Source organism: Diabrotica virgifera, chromosome 4, assembly GCF_917563875.1.
Source record: "Diabrotica virgifera virgifera chromosome 4, PGI_DIABVI_V3a".
In the NCBI taxonomy this organism is placed as follows: domain Eukaryota; kingdom Metazoa; phylum Arthropoda; class Insecta; order Coleoptera; family Chrysomelidae; genus Diabrotica; species Diabrotica virgifera.
Window position 1 is genome coordinate 87,951,657 of NC_065446.1, and position 25,454 is coordinate 87,977,110.

The 25,454-nt window shown below is 34.9% G+C and overlaps 1 protein-coding gene across 1 annotated transcript in view; it reads left to right on the top strand.

The window, feature by feature from the left end:
* The window catches only part of LOC114326289 (leucine-rich repeat and immunoglobulin-like domain-containing nogo receptor-interacting protein 2), a 502,239-nt gene that overhangs the window by 289,557 nt on the left and 187,228 nt on the right, over positions 1-25,454 (top strand). Inside the window, exon 3 of the mRNA XM_028274595.2 lies at positions 24,317-24,364. Within this exon, the coding sequence (XP_028130396.1) occupies positions 24,317-24,364 (48 nt within the window). The remainder of the gene's footprint in view (positions 1-24,316; positions 24,365-25,454) is intronic.

The window sequence follows — 25,454 nt, forward strand, 5'->3', positions numbered from 1 at the left end:
ATATGGCTTCTTTTCTAATATAGTTCAAAATATATCTCAAACTGTAATCTATAAAAAATTTTTCATATTATTACTACCAGGTCTCTTGTCAGTATACAAACATGTGGTGGATTTGACAAATATTCAAAATATCTCGATAAAAACTAGCTTTTCGAAAAAGTACTAAGCGGAAAAAAAGTTTTAAAAATATTGTGTTTAGCTAATGGTGCCACAATAATAATTTAATTGGAACGTACGCAAAAGTTTGGGGGGTTCAAGGGAACAAAACCCCCATAAAATTTGTATGGGGTTCAGTTCACACATTTTACTATAATTTCTTTTTAAGACGTTCCTGCCATAAGAATACCACATGTCCATTTTCATTAAAAAATCTGTAATAGTTTTCGATATCGGAAAAAATCGATTGTCATTTTGTAACTTCAAAGGGCTATAACTTTTTTTGTATGCATATTTTTACTAAGGTAAGTTAGGTTCAATCGAACTATTTTTGGTCCCAGAATATGTGATTTAATTTATGACCTGTATTTTTGTTACACCCTGTACATACAAAAATTTATACTTGCAGTGCAGTTGTCAAATAACAAAACTTAAAATATGTATAAGGCAAAACGACCAAAATCGGCTAATCACTCTGTAGTATCTCTTGAAACACACTTTCGTACTTCACAACTGATCGGAGTTGAATGAAAAAAGACTTAAGAACTAACTAAATATACAAATTTTCCCGAGGAACTATTAAATTCGTATCACTTTGACAGTTTTTTGACTTTTCATTTGTGAAAATCGTTATTTCATTTTTCTCCATGTAACAGTGCTCCACCCTAATCTGCATATATAGCTATGTATCTGCATCTATAGCTATGTATCTACATCATGTATAGCTATGTACTTTTTTCCGGACGGGGGTGCAATTACACCCCCTTCTACCCCTCTGCCGGTACCCATGATTGTAATCAATATGGTTTATTTTCAAAAAGAAATATAAAACTTTCAGTACCTTCTATGTGACTTTTTGAATAAAATATTGTCTAGCTGACAAAAAATTTAGTGCAAATTAAAAACAGTTTTTTAGGATCTTATACAGATGTCCCCTCTTTCACCTAGCTGTTTGTATTTGCCCTATTTTGCTGCCAACCTCCTGACACAGTATCTAGTCTTATATGCACCTCTTCAGCAATTTCTGGAAAAAAAATCCAGCTTCAACTTCTTAGTACAGTCAAACCTGCCATATCCGGATCAATATGGCGACAGACCGATCCTGATATGAAAAAAATCCGGATATCAAGACCACTACTTCTTTTACAGTCTCTGAAACGTTTTCTCCTTCATACAATTCAGTAATCAACCCCGTCGATAACTTTCGTCGATAGACACGTTTTATAGATTCTATAATACATTATTTCGCCATCTTTTAATTATTCTTTTAGTGCGTTGTTTAACAGAACCGTCCGGATATGGGGAGGTCCGGATATGGGGAGGTCCGGATATGACAGGTCCGGATATGGCAGGTTGTACTGTATTTCAATTTGTGGGTTTAGTTTTTATTTGCTTTGTTTTATTATTTTAGCAGTCTTTTGACGTGTGACGTTTGTAGATGGAGTGTGAGCGTGGCTCAAGACAATTCGAGATTGGGCACTCATCACCCATTCATCAGTCGCGGCAGTTTACGTTACGGGACTAATATAGGGTGACCAAACGTCCCGTAAAAACGGGATTGTCCCGTTTTTTAACGTATTGTCCCGGTGTCCCGAAAAAGTCTCTCGGGACTCCTAAATGTCCCGTATTTACGTTGGGTTGATTTTATGCATATGACTATATTTTCTCTCTTTAATTTTTCTTCAATTTCGGCATTTGATTTCATTCTTATTTCTCCCTATCTTGTTACATTGTGGCCCAGTATTGTTCTCAATAGTTTTCTTTCAAATTTTAGAAGGTCTTTCCTCTGTTTTCTCTTTTCCGGTTTTCCCTATTGTTACTCCTAAGTAGCTAAAGGTGGATACAGTTTCAAATATGTATGGTTCTGTGTTATTGTAATTATACGGCCTTATTTCTTCATCACAGTCTTCCTTTGCAGTGAATAGCATTTTTTCGTAATATTCTTCCCATATTTTACTGTTCTCTGTTTGTCTTCAAATACGGTTTCTCCTTTTTGGTTTTTTAGTCGTCTTCTTTTAATGCTAGGCGTATTTTTCGTTGCTCTGACTTTTTTGTAGAATTGCTTTATTTTATGGTCTCTTCTGTCCTTTTCAATATCCTCCAGCGAAACCAGTCATTTTTCTTTTTTTTATTTGTTGCTTTAGCCTTATTTTTCTCTATTTTGTATTCTTTCCTGTTTTGTTCTGACGGGTTGTTGATTCATGTCATTCTAACGGAGTTTTTTAGTGTTCTGTCTAATTAGCTAAAAGACCATGTTTCAATAATTACGTCTCGATGGAGGCCCTTGTCTCGATCTGACAGAATACAAAAAGCTAAACAGTATGATTCGAAGAAAAATAAGATCAGCTAAATCAGAGTGGCATAAACAACAATGTAAAGAAATTGAGAACTACGAGCGTATCTATGACGCATTCAATATGCACAAAAAACTGAAAGAAGTTGCTGGACTGAATAAAAAATGTAATCCTCCACTAATCGAAGATAAAAACGGAAAAATTATAATCGATATCGAAGGTCAACTAATACGATGGACAGAATATATAAAGGAATTATTCGATGATGAAAGAAGCGAACTAGAAACGCTAAATGACATAAGCGGTCCTCCAATATCTAAGGAAGAAGTGCAATACGCTATAAAGAACGCAAAAAACGGGAAGGCGATCGGACCAGATGGGATTTACGTAGAAACACTAAAGCTTTTAGGTGTCGAGGGCATTAAGATACTTACGAAATTGTTCAACTTAATCTATGAAAGCGGAAAAATTCCTAAAGATTGGCTTAAATCCTCATTTGTTGTACTACCAAAAAAACACAGAGCCACAAAATGCAGCGACTATCGCACCATCAGCCTAATGAGTCATGTATTGAAAACGTTTCTTAGAATCATTCATCAAAGAACATATAGAAAAATTGAGGAAAGAATCTCAAGTACTCAATTCGGTTTTCGCTGTGGCCTTGGAACGCGTGATGCACTATTCGCAACCCAAGTTTTAATTCAGAGATGCAGAGATGTAAATCATGACGTTTTCATGTGCGCGATTGATTTTGAAAAGGCCTTTGATAAAGTTCGCCATGAAAAAATGCTACATATTCTCAAAACTACCGGTCTGGACGGTAGGGACATTAGAATAATCGCAAATTTGTATTGGGGCCATGCTGCATGTATTAGGGTTGCGAATCAGTGCTCTGAAGAAGTAAAAATCAAGCGCGGAGTTCGACAAGGCTGTATATTGTCACCAATGTTGTTTAATCTTTACGCTGAAACAATCTTAAATGAAGTCTTGGAAAACGCAAAAGGGGGAATACTCATTAATGGTATGCTTATGAACAATATCAGATACGCAGATGACACCTTGTTGCTGACTGGATCAATTGAACATCTTCAAGCGTTATTGAATCGAATGGTGGCATTCTGCGCGATATATGGACTCAAACTCAACGCAAGAAAAACAAAGTTTATGGTTATTAGTAAACAGGCAGCCGTAAATAATAATAACTATAACGTAACAATCGGTAATGACTCAATTGAACGAGTAAGTAATCTTGTATATCTGGGTACTCATATTAATGAAAGCTGGAACCCTAGTACAGAAATAAAAAGTAGAATTGCCAAAGCAAGAACAAGTTTTATGAAATTTAAGAAAATCCTGTGCAGTCATGATCTAAATTTGGAACTTCGGATAAGAATGGTCCGATGTTATATATTCCCAGTACTACTTTACGGGGTTGAAGCATGGACACTGACAGAATCGCTTTTTTTTTAAGTGTGGGCCGCCGTACAACTTCTTGGCTTAAAAACCTACGCCAATGGTTTGGGAAAACTAGCACTGAACTATTTCGTGCGGCTGTAAATAAGACAATGATTATTAATATGCTGCGCAACATGAGAGCCAACGATCGACAAGCGGTCTTGGCACCTTAAGAAGAAGAGGAGGCCCTTCCGTTAGCTGGAGGGTATCGCCCAAACCCTCCTTGACAGTGGTGCACCCAAGGGGGTGGGGGTTAACTCCCCCCCACCCCAGAGAATTTGAAAAATATATAAAGAATATTAGGAAAATGTAAATTATCTTTCACAAACAATACAAACAAATTTCAACCTCCCCCCCACCTAGAGAAAAATTCTCGGTGCGCTACTGCTCTTGGGATGTGTCCCGTTTTGTCAAGTTTATGATTTGGTTACCCTAGACTAATATCATAAATTGATTAACCACGTTAATGAAATCACAATCGGAAATTAAAGAATACTTCAGTTCTTGTCTTACGTCTTCATTTCTCTATCTATCAAGACTTACTATAATTCGTGTTGCTGGTCTGAGAAATCTAATTTTCCTAGTTTGAATTTTAGAATTTTCTCTGTGCGTTAATACCCAGTTTTCATATCCATAAACGACAATAATATCGTTGTATACCGTTTTTGGTCTTGTTCTTCAATGTTCTAGGAATTGTTCCGTATATATACTGAAACATACATGTTATCAGTCTATAGATAAGGACCTTGTATCTTCCTGATTTTCTGTTAGAGTTTTCCATCTTTCAATCGATATACAGTGATGAGCGCACTAATAACCTGCAAAATAACGCAAAAGATGGAAAACATATTAAGTTGTGAGATAAAAAGGGATGAACTTAGTAGAGGTGTTAAAATTAGCGATAATAACATATACATTGACATTATATTGATTATTTCCCACCTTCAGACGTATCGGACCAGTTTGAGAAATGCCACTGTCATAGTGACAGTTTTAGTTGACATACTCCTCTGATACGTCTAAAGGTAGGAAGTAATCAATATAATGTCAATGTATATGTTACTATCGCTAATTTTAACACCTCTACGAGTTTTATGTCTTTTTATCTCACAATTTAATATGTTTTCCACTTTTTGCGCTATTTTGCCGGTTATTAGCGCGCTCATCACTGTATTTTAAAAATGAAGTCAGCTTGCTGTTCATCAGGGGTGGGCAAATACATTTAAGCGCGGGCCAAAATAAAATTTTCAAAATGTCTCCCGGGCCGGAGGACTATACGACTATACCGCGTACGTACGCTGTGCACACGTGAATGTTTTGGTGGGGTTTTTTTCCCTGTCCAAGAAATTTTTTTGACAGAAATATTATAAGTATCATTTTAAAGCATTTGGTCAAAGAAATTTGACTGTTAATAATAGGTAATAGTATGTAATAATAAATTGTCTTACTTGGGGGTACATGCGAACGATTTTTGCCCAGTAAAATATGACACGTAATTTTTAAAGAAATATGGTCCATTATATTGTCATAACAAGGATCCAGATAAAAAATTAAGATGTAGACAAAATGAAATACTTAGGAGTCTGGATTACGGAGAATCTAAATGCGAAATCAGAAATTCGATCAAGAATAGAGCAATCAAGAACAGTCTTTTTGAAGATGCAGTCTTGAACAGTCTTTTTCTGCAAATCCGATATCGGATGGTAAAATTTTATATCCACTCTATTCTACTTTCTGGTTCCGAAGCTTGGACTGTTAATGTTGACTTAATAAGAAAGCTGGAAGCTTTTGAGATGTGGCTTTTTATGCAGCATTTTTGATTTTGAAAATACCATGGACCGATCATATTACGAACGAAATGGTGTTGCACAGAATGGGAAGAGACAGAGAACTTTTGACTATCAGTAAATAGAGAAAGACAGCATATTTAGGGCACATACTTAAATATGATAAGTACGAGATGTCGCAGCTTATTATGAAGGGTAGAATCGAAAGAGAAAGTGGTCCTGCTAGACGACAAATGTCCTGGCTGAAAAACATTCGCGACTAAACCGGGTTAAATAAATAGTCGCTTTTAAGAAAAGCAATAGATATGATTACGGCTGTTCGATATTATGATACTCTCTATTATTTATATATTTCATTATTTATAAGCTGTTATAACATCAGATCCAATAAGATGTAAATTGGAGCTGGAAGGTCAGATACTAGAACAAGTGATGGAGTTTAAATACCTAGGCATCACACTATCTAGTTACGGAAGGCTCAAAACAGAAGTGAAAGATCAAATGAATAGAGCAAACAGAGCCGCAATTTGCCTAAATGACACAATATGGAGAAATAAAAATATCGGAAAAGAAATTAAAGGCAGAATTTACAAAACAGTCATCAGACCAATAATAACATATGCGACAGAAACACGACCCGACACAGAGAGGACACAAATATTGCTCGAAACAGCGGAGATGAAAACCCTTCGAAAAATCGATGGTAAGACTCTATGGGACAGAGCTAGAAGTGCAGATATACGACGGAGATGCAAGGTGGATAACATTAATTACTGGGTAAGAAACAGAATAATAAAATGGAATAACCACATAAGCCGAATGACAACAAATAGGGTAGTCAGGACAGCGAGAGACGGATCCCCAATAGGAAGACGATCAGTGGGAAGACCACGAAAACGATGGAACGACAACTTACTAGAGGCACATTGAAAAAACATACAGAGGCATGTCTAAACAAAACAAGAAGAGAAGATTATTTATAAGAACACTACGCACCCTAATACTGTTGATTTCAACAAAATAAAAAATATTAAAAAAATTACTTGCGGGATTTTTCAACGGGCCGAATAAAGTAAGCGAAAGGGCCGGGTCCGGGCTTTGGCCCACCCCTGCTGTTCATTATATCTCTTGTTATAAATGCGTTGTCAATTACTCAACATTATTGTTCTTCAATTAAACCTCCTGCACATTATTTGCTGTACATCTAGTCTACTCATTCATAACAGAACGGTACGAGCGGCAAAACAGATACGATAATCTGCAACAGTAACTTATACACCAGTTAAATTTTGCAATAGGCGTATGAAATAAAGTGTTTTAGTATTCCGAAACATACTCCCAGATCACGTACAACTGATTATTCAAGACCTATCGGATGACATATAAAACAAGGTAGGGGAGAGCATTTTAGGAGATTTATATCCACGAAATATATACATGGCGGATTCCAGAACAGACAAAATAGATATAATTTAGAGAAATATTTACTTTCAAGTAAAAAACTTCACAAACAATGAAATATAATTCGCTTTATGCCATTTCTTTAACCCGGCACCTGCCACGTGGGGTGCTACCAGCACCCCATAACACATTTTCATCAAATATTTGGTATTTCAAATTTGTTAACCGTCCTGTGCGTCATAGTATAGTTCGAGAAATTTATATTGTGAAACAGCTTTAAGGTCGGCAAAATTTGGTATTCTTTGTCAAAGATGTTTTAAGAGGCGGTTCGTTTGATGACATCTGTTTTTCACACCCACATAATCGGTCCCCTCAGAAATTTACAAGATTTACAAAACTTTTAGTTCAGTAGTATGTCTTACTGGAGTATAGGTGTGTGATTTAAAGCTCGATAATGGAGTGTAAAATGTTGTTTAATTTAAGATTAATTAATTAATTAATAATTAATTTTAGCACATACGATATGTCCTGCTTTAACGGTATATCTAAGTAAAAATAAATATTTTTAATTACATATTTAATCACCAGAAAAAAACAACCAGCCTCCGAACTATATTAAAGGGGAACTAGCAGGACTTACAAATCTGACCCGTTTCACTGTATTGGTTACTTAAACTATAACCAATACAGTGAAACGGGTCAGATTTGTAAGTCCTGCTAGTTCCCCTTTAATATAGTTCGGAGGCTGGTTGTTTTTTTCTGGTGATTAAATATGTAATTAAAAATATTTATTTTTACTTAGATATACCGTTAAAGCAGGACATATCGTATGTGCTAAAATTAATTATTAATTAATTAATTAATCTTAAATTAAACAACATTTTACACTCCATTATCGAGCTTTAAATCACACACCTATACTCCAGTAAGACATACTACTGAACTAAAAGTTTTGTAAATCTTGTAAATTTCTGAGGGGACCGATTATGTGGGTGTGAAAAACAGATGTCATCAAACGAACCGCCTCTTAAAACATCTTTGACAAAGAATACCAAATTTTGCCGACCTTAAAGCTGTTTCACAATATAAATTTCTCGAACTATACTTAAACTATAGCTTTCAGTAATATTATATAGCATCAGTGCCGGTTTAACCTAACTTCGGGCCCTGGGCGCTGAATATTTAGGGGCCCCTTAATTGCTATTCGTTGTCAGATTTTTTTACAAGAAAACACATTCATGTATTTATACTCGCAAAATCCATAAAGAATTTTTAGCAAACAAGAAGAATACCAAACGTAAAAAAATATTCCAAAAATTACATTTAAAAATGTATAAAAAAAACAGAAAGTTACACAAAACAACACATGACAAACAAAAAATATATTCTAAAAAATACATCAATGACAACAATTAGTTCACTTTTTTGCTTGACTAGGCATTAGCAATCTGTCAGATAATACTGTCACAATTCAGTTGCTTCAGGTCTTCATTTTTTATAATACAATCAATACATAGTGATATGCGTCTAGATTTTCTTGACCCAAATTTGGCGTTAAATATATTTTTATTCTTTTTAAAGCCGAAAAAGACAGCTCAACTGATACATTAGAAGTTGGTATCGTGAAATATACTTGCAGTAAAGGTAAAATATTGGGAAATGTTGCCTTTACAATCTTTACATCCTGGATGGGATGACACCAAATTTTATAAATGTTTGTTCAACTTTTGACATAATGTTATAGAATGGGTAATTTCGTTATACAAGTTCTCTTTGGTTTCATCAACATATTTTTTATATTTCACATATAAAGTATTAATTGACGTCTTGATTGCTTCTTTATCTAGCGTAGAAAATCATATAACAGCTGATGTAACATCTTTGTAGCATATATCCTCGTCTTCGCAAAAAAATATTTTTGGCTTCTAGTTCAATTTCGCTTGACATATTTCTTACGTCTCCAACAAATCCCAAAATAGATGTCATTATTTCTACTCCAATTGACACGTTTAAGTCCACAGTTTCTTCACGTTCACGTATTGCTTTTGCATTAACTCATTCCAAAGTTTTTGTCCAAATCAGTGTCAATAGAACTGTCTCAAAGATTTTATTCAGCAGTGTCTTGGCTTCATTTTTAATTGTTAATTTTTCGTCTTGTTATTGCTTATCTGGAAAAAATGGGTTTGATGGACTACTGTATATAACTAAAGCATTTACAGCGTCAAAAGTTTCTACAAGCTTTGATTTCATTACTTTCAAGAATTCATTGCAAATTTGGTGAGACAGATAGCTAACTGAACCTTTTTATTTATTCGCATTCCGTTGTAAATGCTCAGCTAAGAAGTAGTCAAATTTAGCCTAGTTGGCAACTTAAGTAATTTCCTTTATGATGACTCATTAAATCCTCATTGCATCAACTGAAAGCTAGTCCTTGAGAAGCAAGTCATTTAGTAGTGACAACAACTCTTCTTAGGACGTTTATCCAATAGTCAGCTTCGCATTTTACTTGCTCTTTCAAGCCAGCTTCTATAACTCCAATTAATATTAATGATAATCTTGTCATTAATGTAACCATAGAGTTCAGATGAAATTTACTTTCTTCGTTAGATTTGAGCAAAATATTGAAATGTTTCCAGTGGGTCCATCCAAATTCAGTTAAACTATTTTTTCAAATGAAAATAATTTGCAAGGGCAGGTAACAATAAACAGCTTTAACACTTGCGTCGTATATTAGCCAATCTCTCTTTTCTTTGCCTCCATTGGGTTTTCTCTATAAAAGTTGCTTTTATTTAATCTTGTATAATAAGCTTTTTCTCCATCTTCAAACATTTTTTACAATGTTCTAAGGAATCACTTTTTTGTTTAAAAGTTCACAGTTTGTATAAAGTCATCAGTTTTAAAATCAGACCATTTCGAAATCGCAGGTATTTCGTCGACTTTTTTTTCTGTTTTGGAAAATACGTAGATTATTTAGAGGACTTTACTTTTTTATTAGTAAAAGGAACGGGCCTTACGGGCCCCTCCGGGGCCCGGGCCCCTGGGCGCCCGCCCCAAGCGCCCAGTGCATAAACCGGCACTGTATAGCATAGATCTGTTTGTGTTTAAAATGGTTATTTAGTGTCATTCTGAAATTGTAGCTCTAAATTCGAATGTAATGTGTCATCATCTGGCAGTAAAATTTTTTTATGTTTTTGATAAACAGGTCAGATTTACATTTTTTTATTGTAATAACTGATCTAAATTATTAATATATTCTCTATACTCAATAAATTTTAATTTTCTTAGATATTTTACATCACTTCATTTATTATGGGTTCATCAACTAGCCTATATTTGTCCACTGCTGAACGTAGGCCTCCCGTAAAAATTTCCACCTATTTCTATCTTGAGCTTCTTGCATCCAATTTGTGGTGATGCGCTTGATATCATCCGTCCATCTAGTCGGTGGTCGTCCTCTGCTTCGATATGCCTCCTGCCTTGGTCGCCATTCCAGAATCTTTTTGGTCCATCTGTCATCCGTCAGTCTGGCAACATGTCCTGCCCAAGCCCATTTAGCCATGGCTATTCTTTCAACTGCCTCCGTGACTCCTGTTCTTCTTCTTATTTCTAGGTTTGGTACTTTATCTCTGATGGTAATACCTAACATTGATCTTTCCATAGCGCGTTGTGTAACTCTTATTTTATTTATTGTTCTTTTTGTCAGAGTTAGCGTTTCTGCACCATATGTAAGAACCGGCAAAACACACTGGTCAAAGACCTTTCTTTTTAAACAAACTGGAATATTAGACTTGAAAATGTTATTTAATCTACCGAAGGCAGCCCATGTAAGACCTATCCTTCTTTGTATTTCAGTTGTCTGGTTATCTCGGCCTAAGCGAATCTCATGTCCTAGATATTTGTAAGCTATTACTTGGTCGATGCTATGACTCCCAATCTGAATTTTATCGCTGACTACAAGGTTGGTCATAAATTTTGTCTTTGAGGTGTTAATTTTAAGATCAATTGTTTTTGACACTTTATAGAGCGTGTGCAGCATTTTTGTAGCTTTATCAACTCTATCAGATATTAAAACGATGTCATCGGCAAATCTTAGGTGGTTCAGATCCTCCCCGTTTATATTGATTCCCATATTATCCTCTCCTTCCATTTGCTTGAACATATATTCAAGAACAGCTGTAAACAATTTCGGGGAGATAGTATCACCCTGTCTAATTCCACGTTCTATTCTAAATTTCTTGGTATCTTCATGAAGTCGAACACAAGCTGTACCAGTTTCGTAGATACTTTTAATCAAGGCGATATATCGGTAGTCAATGCGGCAGTCCGCCAATGCTCGAAGCATTTTATGATGATCTATAGTATCGAACGCCTTTTCATAATCCACGAATATAAGAAAGATAGGCTTGTTATACTCTGTGCACTTTTCTATTAGCGTTTTTATAACTTGTAGATGATCGTTTGTTCCGTATCTGGAGCGGAACCCAGCCTGTTCACAAGGTTGGTAACTATCCAGTTTGTTCACAAGCCGTTTTGTTATTATCTTCATGAATAGTTTGTATGTATGGGAGAGCAAACTAATAGGTCTGTAGTTCTTCAGATCTGAAATGTCACCTTTTTTATGCATTATGGTTATTATTGCATTATGCCACTGAGAGGGGGTTACGCCTCTTGTCAAACAAACATTGAACATCTTTTTCAACACATTTATTAACGTTTCTCCTCCTTCTTTGATGTGTTCAATGACTATCCCATCTTCTCCAGGTGATTTATTGTTTTTCATCTCCGAGAGAGCTGATTTTATTTCCTCTGTTGTGATGTCTGGGATGTCTTCTGAGCCTACATTTTGAACTTTTGGTATTTGACTTTGATCAGGATCTGGAAGTTCTTCTCGCTTATACAATTCTGAGTAAAAATCTTGAGCAATTTTTAAAATATCTTCCTTATTTGTTGTTATTTCTCCTTTTTTATTTACAAGTTTACAAATATTTTTCGATCCTTCAGTCATTTGTCGGCGCAGTACCTTTAAACTCTTATTTTTATCAATGGCGTGAGTTATGTGTTCAGTGTTGTAATTTCTGACATCTTTTCGAATGGATTTTGTGATATCTTTGTTTAACTGTCTAAGTGCTGCAAAATTTTCTGTGTATTTGTTTTTCAATTCTCTTCTTTTGTTTATAAGGTCTTTAGTAGCTTGAGTAAGTTTATCTATCTTGTTTTTTCTTTTTTCCTTATATTTGCTATGAGCATTTCGAATCGCACTGTTTATTCGCATGTTTGTCACCTCTATATCTAATGCATTTTCATTTAGATGTTCTACTTCTTTCAGTTCTGAAGTTATGAGATTCTGATAAGCTACACTATCTTCTATCGATTCCCATTTATTAGAAGGCCTCTCTGTTATCATTGCTGTCCTCTCTTGTCTAAGGTTGATCAATATTTTTGCTCTAACCAACCGATGGTCACTCCCAACAGTGATTTTATTGATTACTGTAACATCTTGGATAATATTTTTTCTGTTTGTGATGATGAAATCAATTTCGTTTTTTGTTATGCCATCTGGACTAGCCCACGTCCACTTACGTTGTTGGTTCTTTTTGAAAAATGTGTTCATCACGTATAGCCGATGATGCAACAAAAAATTTAGTAGCATACCTCCTCTATCATTTCGCTCACCATATCCAAATGAGCCCATAGCCACTTCTGCGTTATCTTCTTTATATCCAAGTTTAGCGTTAAAATCGCCCATTAAGATTAGGTGGTGGGTTTTATCTTTTTCCATAGCTCTATTTATATCTTCATAAAAGTTTTCTATTTCTTCATCGCTATGACTCGTCGTGGGTGCATATACTTGGATAATTTTAATAGAGCATCTCTTGTTCAATTTTAGTATGAGGTACACAACTCTTGAGCTTACACTATCTATTTTTATAATTTTATCTAGGTGTTTCTTGTGGACGAGAAAACCTACGCCGCCAACTGCCTTATCGTCTTCTCCAATGGAATGTAACAGATGCCCTGATTTTAAAACTAATTGGTTTTCTCCTTTTCTTCGTATTTCGGAAAGTCCCAGTACATCCCATTTTATGCAGTTAAGTTCTTCCTGTAATTCAATGAGCTTATCTTCAGTTGCAAGCGTTCTTACGTTATAAGTGGCAATATGCAATGTTCGTTGTCCATGGTAGCCGTGTCTATCCCGGTGATTCTTTGCACCCTCTGCCCTTGGCCCGATCTGGTGGCTACCGTCACCAGGGACCGTTGGGCCGCCGGGGACTAAGGGCCTTTTTCTAGTTTGTGTCATGTCATTTACGGGGGAAAATTAGCCATTTCACTACCACGCTGGCCAGTGCGGGTTGGTAGCGGGAAATTAGGAGTGTTTGAATGGGGAGAGGCGCAGGTTACGCAGTTTGTGTGTAGGGTGTGCGACAATATGCCATACACACCCCCCACGCAAAGTGGACCCCTTCCACTCCAAACACGGTCAATAGGACTCATCCGTCACTCGGGGTGTGGATGAGATAGGTTTGAGGATAGAGATAATGGGTAAGGTTGAGATGGAATGTTAGGGAGGGACAGCGGTCAGCTGCTCCTGTAATCGCCTCTTACGACTAGTAGGAGATCCTGTGGGTGTATTCTACTAAGCGGCCCGCATCCCACACGGGGAACATACGGTATATTAACTTATTAGTAGCTAATAAGTTAATAAAACATGTTTTTTTTATATTCTTGTGTAACTCAACACATTATTTTGTTTATAAACAAGTAGCTCACAGAAAATTTTTAAGGGGTGCTGTGAGCACCCCACGTGGCAGTTGATGCCTTGCACAGCCACGTGGCAGGTGCCGGGTTAAACGTCGACGATTTTGAGCTTAATATCTGGGATTATCTGTCAAAAGATGAGTTCGCGAGGCTTATATAAAAATGATTTTTATTGATTATTTCATCATAGAGATTCTGACCAATAAAAACCTACAAGAATAAAAATTACAGCCATTATGTTTTAATGATTTTAACTTCCAATCGTGTAGTAAGATTTTTCATCACGTGTTAAATTCTTCTGTCCAATCAGATTATTATTACAGCGGTAATTTTCTACTGTACAAAATTACAGTGGGAATTGTTTTAAGTAGATTGTTTCTGTTTAATTGCAACCAGTTTCCTAGTTTTGGCAACTGACACATTTAAGAAAATATCAATAATAAACTTTTAGTTCTGCATCTAACGTCAAATTGTCACAAGGAGAACACAAATCGGCAAATTTAAGCGCTCGAGTTTACTTCGTTAAGATTGGTTCATGAATAAAACTGTATTTATAAATAATTTTAACTAATATTTTATTAATATCTTCGTCTAAAAATTTTTGCTAAGCTGTGCTGTTCACTTTGACAAATTGAATAATGTGTGTCACCAATTGGGAAATGTCACTGAATGTTTTTATTCAAAGACTTGAATTTTATACGTAAGTATTAAAAAATAACCTTACGAATATCACATGATACTAAGAATAAATAAGAAAATAATGCTCCACTGTTTCTCAAACTTATTGTCATTTGGGCAATAGCCACTCGAGTCTATGCCAGACAACAAGTTTTCGAAAAATTGTCGCATTATTGTCAATTTATTCTCACTCTCTTGTGATATTAATGCCGATAATTTTTGATAATTTCTCTTCGTCAGGTATTATGTACGTCAGTATTATGTACGTTGCTACGAAAAAATGAACATTCAGTGGCATTAATGACAATTCATGTTTTACAACTTGTCAAAGAGAACACCAGGAACAGGTTTAGCAAATATTCAGGTAAATATATCACTAAAATATTAGTTAAAATTATTAAAAAAAAACAGTTTTATTCATGAAATAATCTTATCAAATTACACTTATTGATTTCTTTTGCCCTCGTGACACTTTGACATAATTTCACTCCCCTTCGGGTCGTGAAATTAAAACTGTCAAAGTGTCACTCGGGATACAAATCGATAATGGGATACAAATCGATAATTTTAGAGCTCTCGTGTAATTACTACTGAAAATTGATATTTCTTATAGACATTAATAACAACGTAAAATTAAACATAATTAAATATCTGACACACAACAATCTGATCTATGTAAATTACTAATGGGTTAGTCGTTCAAAATAAAACACTTATTCATGTAGAGAAGTACAGCTATACTCACTGTTATGGAGTTATAATATATTATTATGTATCACTTTATCAATCAAAGATTGTAAAATTTTAAATTTTAAAATTAATTAATTTTAAAAAAGAGTAAAAATTTAAATTTTTAATTATAACGCGGGCACATAAATTTGATACACCCTGTATATTGATTTGTAACTATTTAGTAGAAGGTAGCTTTTACGCCGTGGGTTTCTCCTTAATGAGTTTTTCCCTGAAGACTTAAAGACATTTGTAAATACAGTGAAGTGAAATGACAATTTATTTCGGATTATAATTTAAAAATATTGTTTGTTACGGGAAGGTAAAATCCACAGGTAGCTGTAATTATTAGTTTTTAGGAAAATAAAGGTAGAGAGATTTGGAATTTTAAGACTGTTTGTTTAAGCACAAGAGTATTTGTATAATTTCCGGAAAGTGATTAGGATGAGTAGAAGTATAGTTTAAAAGAATGCCTGGTTTTTCGAATGAAAAAGAGGAATGTGGAAAGAGAAATGTTTCTGATTGGCTTGGCAATTTGGAATGGGGAAAGGGAAGTTTGAATGTTGAGACAGTTTGGAAAAGAAATATTAATTGTGTTGCCGGCATCCGGGAAGGGCAGTCGAAAAGTTTTCGCGGATAGTTCAGAAGCAAGTACTAGTGGTTTTGTTTGTTAGTGGAGAGTAGCTGAAAAGTGGAACGAGAGACAAATCAAATCGAGAAGAAATACCTCTTTGATTCTGTAAAGTTCAAGAAAGTAAGTTACAAGATTTATCGTTATTAAAATTATTTGTGACACCAAGTAAAAAAAGATACTTGGGTCTCAGGAGATTATTATTGAGAGAAAGGGAGGAGAGAGTTTTGGAGTTTATTGAACGAGTACTGGTCAAAACCGGCCTGGCTTGTGTTTTGGAGAAATAGTTGCTGGTATGCTGCTGGATTGATGCTGAGAACGGAGAGGGCTTTGATTGGTAGCCTAACATAATCAACAAGGAAGAGCTGTTTGGGTCAAGAGGAGACATCATTGTGTGTGAATCAAAAAGGTCAGTCAATAACTTATGTGATAGATGTTCTTTATAATCAGAAGTTAAAATATTTGCGTAAAAACATATGAATTAAGATTCCAACATTTCAATAATTTAATAGGAAGTATAAGTAGTTTTGCAAATACATACCTAAATTTGTTTGTTAGGCTTATTTTATAAATGGTATCAGGAACAAAGCGATAAATATTTGTTTAAATTAGATTAATTATATGGTAAAAATTTCATTTGGACAATTATGCCCACAGGATTTAATTGATAGATTTTCAGAGCATTGCTTTTAATAATAAAGGTATTTGTATGTGCTTATTTATGATTTTTCTATTTATTTCCTTTTCCTATTTTATCCCGATAAGGATCAACTAAGAGATACTGAAGCCACGAGAAAGGATAAGTATAACCTAAGATAATTTTAGTTAATTTTTATGACAAAAAGGCACCCTGAGATTTTTTTATTAATTGTTTATGTATGATTTACGTCAATCCAATAATTAATTAAATAAATACTCAATTAAAATAAAAGTAATAGAAAGCAGATCATAAAAATATATTTATAATGTTGTAAGTTCCAACGGGTGAAAAATGATAAATGGGAATTCGTCGTTATTGTTGTGTTTTTCAGTATTTACAACTCAGTTTACATATGTCAGTAAGTAACAAGATATTTTGGATACAAAGTTGTGGAGAATGTCAGAATCCCATATCAGAGACAACCATGCTATAAGATGTTCTTGCTTGGGGATTTGAGGCACTAATAATTGTGAAGGAAACACTTACTTACATATTTATGTTCAAATAATTGAATTGAAGTGCAATATCACAGATATGTGAGTTGGGATGGGAAGTGGAAAAGCCGGAAGGGAAAGGAGAGGATCATCTTACTTCTCAGAAATAAATTAAACACTTGCAAGTAGGAAACACAAAAACAACACCCCCAAGAGAGTTTTAGCTAGGACGAACAGAGCCTGAGCTAGACCCGTAGAAACTTTAGAGACTACGGGTATCAGATTTCTGTGATACAGAACAGTATGGCCCCTCAATTTGAATTCTCATACTCCTTCTTGTTTCAATTTCCTGAGCGGAACGAATGGGTGGAACGACAATCTCCACTCATCCGTTAGAGCGCGGTCACCTGGTACAGAGATGAGTACTGAATTATTGACGAGCGAGCAGGCGTAGATGATAGTGGGATCGGATTTAGGTCTAGTCAGGCTCTTGGCTCCTATCCATCACTCTTTCAGGCCGAGATCTTTGCGATCCGGGTATCTGTTTGGGAGATAATAGGTAGGACTTGCTCACGCACTACAGGACCGTCTGTATCTGCTCTGACAGTCAAGCAGCGCTAAAGGTTCTAAAAGCACCCAAAGTCAGCATTAAGCTGGTTCTTAGCTACTTGATGTAGCTACCGGGACACAACGATGTGGAAGGGAACGAACGGGCCACATCCTTGCAAGACGAGACTCATTCCTGTTCTCTGTGCTACTCTGTCTGTGGGACCCGAACCTGTGATTAGACTGTCTTTCAATACTGGTCGAGATAGTCGAGCTTTTTTGCGGAGATTCCAGGACTCCCGGGCTAGCGCTCCAGGTACCAGGTAGGTTAGACTCCACATAGTGGGGTCATAGAAAAGTCTTACAACTCAACTTCTCGTTCTAAATAGTAGAAGATGCTCTCTGGTGATCAGTTTGCTAACCGGCCACTGTAGACTCAGGCGGCATCTATATCTTTTTTGATTAGCAGATGCCCCACTAAGACGACGTGATGCTGTCTATGTGGTGAGGAGAAGGAAACCTCATATGTGCTCTGGAAGTGCCCGACACAGGTCTATCAGTGATAGCAGATCCCGACTGGCAGATTACGAAAGGATTAGAGGTTTGGAATCGCAGGAAAAGCACAGATTTGGAGCCCTTGCTGATTCTAGCAGATATGAAAGATTAGAATAACCTGGGCCCCAGAAACATCGAAGATGAGATCCTTATGGTCTTAGTCTGTATGACAGGGACCCTCCTGGACCCCCTAAAATGGAGCCCCATTGGTAGGTCTAAATAATATCTGAAGAGCTCACAAATGGGCCCTGCTTGCTTCGAGCTATCAAGACCATGGCCATGACCAAGGGGTACCAGAAGTCGTATTTAGTTTATACTTTGAGAATTTGGGTTAAATGGCCAGTTTATAATATAGGTACAGAATTCAAAGTCCTGAAAGGCTACAAGGAAAAAGATTAAAATATAAAGAAAAAATGGAGTTTTATAAAAAATACCATAACTTGGAAGTAAACGTGTATAAAAAAACTGTTTTAGGGTGAATAATTGCTTTCTCACAGTAGATATTTTCATTTTGACTAGAAAAGAAATACATTTCGATAAGAATACGTTAGGCCCTTGTCAGCGTGATGCTCGTTCGTTCGCTAAGAGCAGAAAACCATTTTTCTTATCTATGTATTTTCCTAAATTAAGTGAAATTTGAGTGTCACCCCGTAAAAAACAAGGCAGAAGAGAGCGTTTGGAAGATTTATACCCGCGAAAAAACTATATAGGGCGCACGGGCATTTTTCAACTTCTGTCCTAACCAGAGCACACATTCACATGCGGCTCGTTCAGACTTAATTTTCCGTAACAAAAAAAGAAAAGCCCACGTACTTCCTCATACTGAATTCTCGCGACGTAAACTTTCGAAAATACTCGAGGGCGAGCGCAAAAAATATAAAAAGAGAAAGCAGGATAAACTGGGATACAAGCCCCGACAGAACAGGACTTGCAGATAAAATGACCGGTCCGCAGAATATGAAATACACTGATCTACTTTGAGGATTACACGGGGGAAAACAGGTCGTGAAAATGGGTAAATATGGACTTTATGCAATGGTAATCTAAGATGTTTACAAAAATTTGTTGATTTTCTATTAATTGAATTGTAATTGAAACTTCTACTAGTAACGCGAAAAAAAGCTGAAACATCCTCTTCTTCTTGTAGTGCTTATCCATTTCGATGTTGGCGATCATCATGGCAATCTGTACTTTGCACACTCTAAAGAGATTGGTGGTTGTAGTGTTGAACCACTCACGTAGATTTTTCAGCCAGAAAATCCTGTGTTTTCCTGGTCCGCGTTTTCCTTTTACTTTTCCCTGTAAAATTAGTTGCATCATTCCATATTTCTCTCACTGGTCCTCATGATGTGACCGATGTATTCGATTTTGACTGTTTAACAGCTCTTTTTCTTTCTGTACTTCCCCCACGTGTTACCTCATACTGAATTCTCGCGACGTAAACTTTCGAAAATACTCGAGGACAAGTGCAAAAAATATAAAAAGAGAAAGCAGGATAAAGTGGGAGACAAGCTCCGCCAGAACAGGACTTGCAAATAAAATGACCGGCTTGCAGAATATGAAATACACTGATCTGCTGTGGAGATTACACGGGGGAAACAGGTCGTGAAAATGGGTAAATATGTACTTATGCAATGGTAATCTAAGATGTTTAAAGAAACTGGTTGACTTTATTACTTAGACAGTGACATAATCAGTAATAACGTTTTTTTTTACGTGTAGGCCTATCAGTCAAATAAAACTATTGAAATAGAGCCATCTAACGAAAGTTACTCAACTTCATAAATAACATTTTCGTAAACTCCAAGATGTCTTACGATAAAAAACATTTTTTGATAAACAAAACAATTTATGATCTTCTTCTTCTTCTTCTTCTTCTTCTTTTTGTATAGACACGACTGTCTGTTTTTTCAATGTGCCTCTAGTAAGTTGTCGTTCCATCGTTTTCGTGGTCTTCCCACTGATCGTCTTCCTATTATGGAACCGTCTCTCGCTGTCCTGACTACCCTATTTGTTGTCATTCGGCTTATGTGGTCGTTCCATTCTATTCTTTTGTTTCTTGTTTCTTACCCAGTTATTAATGTTATCCACCTTGCACCTCCGTCGTATATCTGTACTTCTTTCTAGCTCTGTCCCGTAGAGTCTTACCATCGATTTTTCGAAGGGTTTTCATCTCCGCTGTTTCGAGCAATCTTTTTGTCCTCTCTGTGTCGGGTCGTGTTTCTGCCGCGTATGTCATTATTGGTCTGATGACTGTTTTGTAAATTCTACCTTTCATTTCTTTTCCGATATTTTCCATTTCTGTTTCGAGCCTTCCGTAGTTAGATAGTGTGATGCCTGGGTATTTAAACTCCATCACTTGTTCTATTATCTGACCTTCCAGCTCCAATTTACATCTTATTGGATCTGCTGTTATAACCATGCATTTTCGTCTTTTTTGAGTAAATTAACATGTTAAATTTTCTGGCGATTATGTTGAATTGGTGCAGCATACGTTGTAAATCATCTTCACTTTGAGAGATTAGTATTGCATCGTCCGCATAGCAGATTATTTTAAGTTGTTTTTCTCCCTTTTGGTATCCTTTTTTATTTCTTACTTTTTTATTATTTCGTCCATGATCAGGTTAAACAATAAAGGACTCAAGAAATCCCCCTGTCTTATCCCATTGCCGGCTTCAATTGGGTCAGTTAGTTCATCTTCCACTTTTACTTTTATTGTGTTGTTCTAGTAGATGTTTTCTATCGTTTTAATTATTCCCAGAGGAACCTCTCTCGAGTATAACAAGTAGATAACGTCCTTTAATGTGACCCTGTCAAATGCTTTCTTAAGGTTCACGAAACATAAATATGCCGGTTTGTTGTATTCCAACGATTTCCAATTTCCAATGTTTCGATTCCAACGAAAACAGATTGTGAAAATAGGTACATATGGATTTATGCAATGGTAATAGATGTTTAAAGAAACTGGTTGACTTTATTACTTAGACAATAACATAATGAGTAATACCGTTTTTTTACGTGTAGGCCTATCAGTCAAATAAAACTATTGAAATAGAGCCATCTAACTAAAGTTACTCAACTTTCTAAATAACATTTTCGTAAACTCAAACATGTCTTAGGATAAAAAACATTTTTTGATAAACAAAAACATAAAAAAAAACAAGAGGGAGACCAAGAGTTATGTGGGTAGATGAAATCAGGAAAGAAATCGAGAAGAAGGGATTGACATTGGAAAGTGCAAGAAACCTAACGCAAGATCGGAAAGCATGGAGACTACAATGCCAAACTCAATTCCACCAGCCTTACACCTAAAGGTAGAAAGGCTTAGGACTAAGTAAGTAAGTAAGTAAGTACAAATTTTCAAAACAATCAATTTAATGAAAAAATTGAAATATCTCGTTAAAATTGTTGTGCATTTGTGACGAACTAAGTGGTAAAACTCCAACTAACTATGGGTGCCAATTGTTAAGGCTTCGCCTAGCTTGGTCAGTAGGTGTAGTTCCTTTTTTAGTCGTAGTCGACAAAGTGAACAATGAGTTTTGGAAGGGACCAATAAAATATAAAGTTAACTAATAATCATATTTATTTAGTATAAAATATATATTGAAATTATATTTTAATATTAATAAGCAAATCCTGCCTATATGTTTGCAACAAAATGATAAATTTGGCACTGTGGAATTGCTTGCTGGATGTGTAGGTGGATCTAGGCGTTTGCCACATTGAAGGAAGCCGCAGTTTTTAGTCCCTTTTTGTAGATTTAACGTGGTTGTAGGTTCATTGCCGACAATGTTTTTAAAAGGCTTCAGAAGGCCCCTCCCGAAAAGGGAGAAAAAATTAATAATAGAGTCCAGAAAAACCCAAGAAATATTAGACGATATAAATGAATTTTATAGAGAAACATGGTCTTAAGTAGACAAGATATTGTAAAAACATATCCCACCATGAGACTGATATGACAGAATGAAATTCAAGAGTTGCCAACTGACAAATGAAGTGTGACATAGAACCATCGAAATTTGTCTGTGATTAAATTAGCTAGTGCCTTTCAATATGGGTAAAAGATAAGGATATAAGATAATTGAAAAGATAAAGACATAATATTTAGCTGATAAAGAACTGGGCACCAACTATTTTTAGAAGAAAAATAGTAAAATAAAACAGAAAGTTAAGAAATGAATAAAATCAATAGAAATCGATCAGAAGAAATCAATAGGAAGAAAATAATTATTTAAATATAAATTAATAAACGTTTATAATGTGACCTTTATAACGTTACTCTATAATTTTATACGATTTTAAAGTTTTCCTAACATTTTGGAAAATAATTCGTTAATGAATTTTTCTACCACAAAAACTAACATGTCTAAAAATTCATCACCATTTTACCGAAGAAAATAAATCAAGCAGTCCTAATGAACTGCAATTGTTAATGAGTTTGAGTTATCTGAGTTTTTTAATTGCATACATTGTTGTTTATATCTTCATAACCTTTATAAATTAATTTGCTCTAGACAGAGCTTGTTTCTTCGTGATGACAGTTTTCATTTAGTTTCCCGTGTGAATTGGATGTATGCAAAATGCGAGAATTTTAACAGGTTACGCAGATGAGCAACAATTTAATTACAACGTTGATAAATTGATGATACTTTATATGGGAATAAGTTATAATACTGTACACGAAATATAGAACTGCTAAACAAACACTTTCTTGATAAGAAAATGTCTTACGGTATTGCCACATACTTCTTCTTTATGTGCCGTCTTCCTCTGAAGGTTGGTAAATGTTTCTCTGTCTTGCATTTCTCTATTTTCTCTGTTTGCTCCATTTTACTACTGCAGGACAACATTTGCTGTTTAATCACGTTTTCTCGCATAATATATTATCTAAAGTCGCTTTAACAATTCCTGAAAAATATGGGCCCTAATGTAGCGCCTATAACAAATCTTAGAAGATGTTAGATCTTCTTTTTCATTTTTCAATGTTATTAAATGGCGAATGAGCTGATGAACTGGGTATGATAAGACAGGGGGTTGCCAACTATATATATATTTTTTTTGTCAAAACTGGTCCCCGATCTAAGAAAGTTTGGAAAACACTGCTCTATACAATTTTAGGGTAGTTCCTATAGCAGTGATTCTTATTTTTAAACTTACCAATAACAAGCGTTTGCACTAGGAAATTGTTAGAATAAATTATTCTAGATACCATTAAATAGAGGGTGGGCAAAACAAAACAGTCCACCTCGATATTTGGCAGTAGTTATTGGATTTTAAGAAAATGCCGAAAGAGGTCGATTTTTATTTTTAAATTACAATTTTTGATATATATTTCATACTAGTGACGTCAACCATCTGGGCGTTATGACGTAATCGATGATTTTTTTAATGGAAATAGGGGTCGTGTGGTAGCTCATTTAAAAGGTCATTAAATTCTCTATGTAGTAATATAAACAATTATATAATTATTTGTACAGGGTGTCCAAAAAAAATTAATTAAATTACGTGACAAAAAAAGAAGAATGTATGTATTTTATTCAATTCAAAATACATTTTACTGTTGCACAAACACAGAAATAAATGTTTATTTCACAAATAAACATTGCTTTTCGATTAAATTTAATGTTCAAGCCAGCTCCCGCCATCCACCTGCCTCTTGGAAGTTTGAACATTTAATTTAAGCGAAAATCAATGTTTGTTTCTGATATAAACATTTTTTTCTGATTTCTGATAGCAATAAAATATATTTTGAATTAAATAAATTACATAAATTCTTCTTTTTTTCTGTCAAATAATTTAATTAAAAAAAGAATTTTGGTCACCCTGTATAAATAAATATTTAAATTTTTATATTACTGAATAGAGAATTAAACACCTTTTCAAATGAGCTATCACACTACCCCTATTCCCATTTAAAAAAAAAATCATCGATTACGTCATCACACCCAGATGGATGACGTCAAAATCGACCTGTTTCGGCATTTCCTTAAAATCCAATAACTACTGTTGGCCTGTTTTCTTTGGCCCACCCTGTATAATAAAGTTAAATGCAAACTTTCTAGTGCTAGGATAAAGATGCTTTTATGCTGTGTTATGATATTTATCATTGCTGTATCTCTACTTATCTATAATATTAATCTTTTGCAGAACATTAATTTTTATGTTATTTACTAATAATATTCTTTTTGTTTCAGATCACCTCAAAACTGTATTTATGTCTTAGAAATCCAATAGACAAAACGGTAAGTTAATTCACTCGATATATTAATTTGTAAAAATGCATTTAAAAAAAATTAAAGAAATATCATTTCTAGATACTAGACCAAATTAATCACAAGTTGTTGCGATCAAATTTTTAAATTCACGCTAGCTGCTTTTATCGAAACGAGATAAGAAAAATGTAATTTTTAAGATACTGTTTAAATGTTTATCTTTAGTTGTATTTTACAGCTATTTTAATAAGATTTTTAGAATGTAAATTTCCGGCTTAATTCAAAACGATATATAAAGAAGAAAATGAGTAATTGATTTTTTTCAACATTCAGACATCATCCGATGCGTTAACAGCTACATATTATTCTTTTGAAGTCAGACAACGAAGATGGATGGGAATCTGGTTACTACTAGTTAAATTGGTGATGAAATAGTAGTCGACGGAAAAAAGACCAAGGAAAACGAACCGCTTACAGCGAAGATTAATGATTTTCAGAAAGATTATGAAATTGAACTTCTATTTTAATTTTTTATGTCAATATACCTACCGCTTAAAGCTATAAGACGAGTATCTTGTGTGTTTTTCCAATCAAGAGACCGCTTGATACTGATTGCTTTTCTAGAAAACAACACCTTAGTGTCTTTGATCAACTGGTTCTGTAAAATTAACTTTACAGAAATTTAGCGCTGTCTGGTATGATTAAAAAACTTTTTTTTACCATAGTTTTAAAGTTTATAGTAAGGGATGCGAATTTAGGCCGACCTTCACTCATCTGTTTACCGAATGAAACATGTTTTTATCATATTTAAGTAGAATACACAAATACGTATTGCATGTATGTATTGCCTATATGTTCATAGCTATCCTTAACCTTTAACTACCCGCGCATCAAGTTATAACATAACTACACGCGTGGCGTACTTTATACGCCACAAGAAAATACACTTAAAACAGCGGATTTGTTTTTTTTTTTGAAAAATTACACTTGTCGTTTGTTATAAACCTTATTCGGCATCAGTGAATACTTGGAGTTCCTTCTCAGTAAGCCAAGTGGCGTACATTGTCCACCACCGGAAATAACAAATAATAAACTGTAAATTACGATCTTCACATAACGC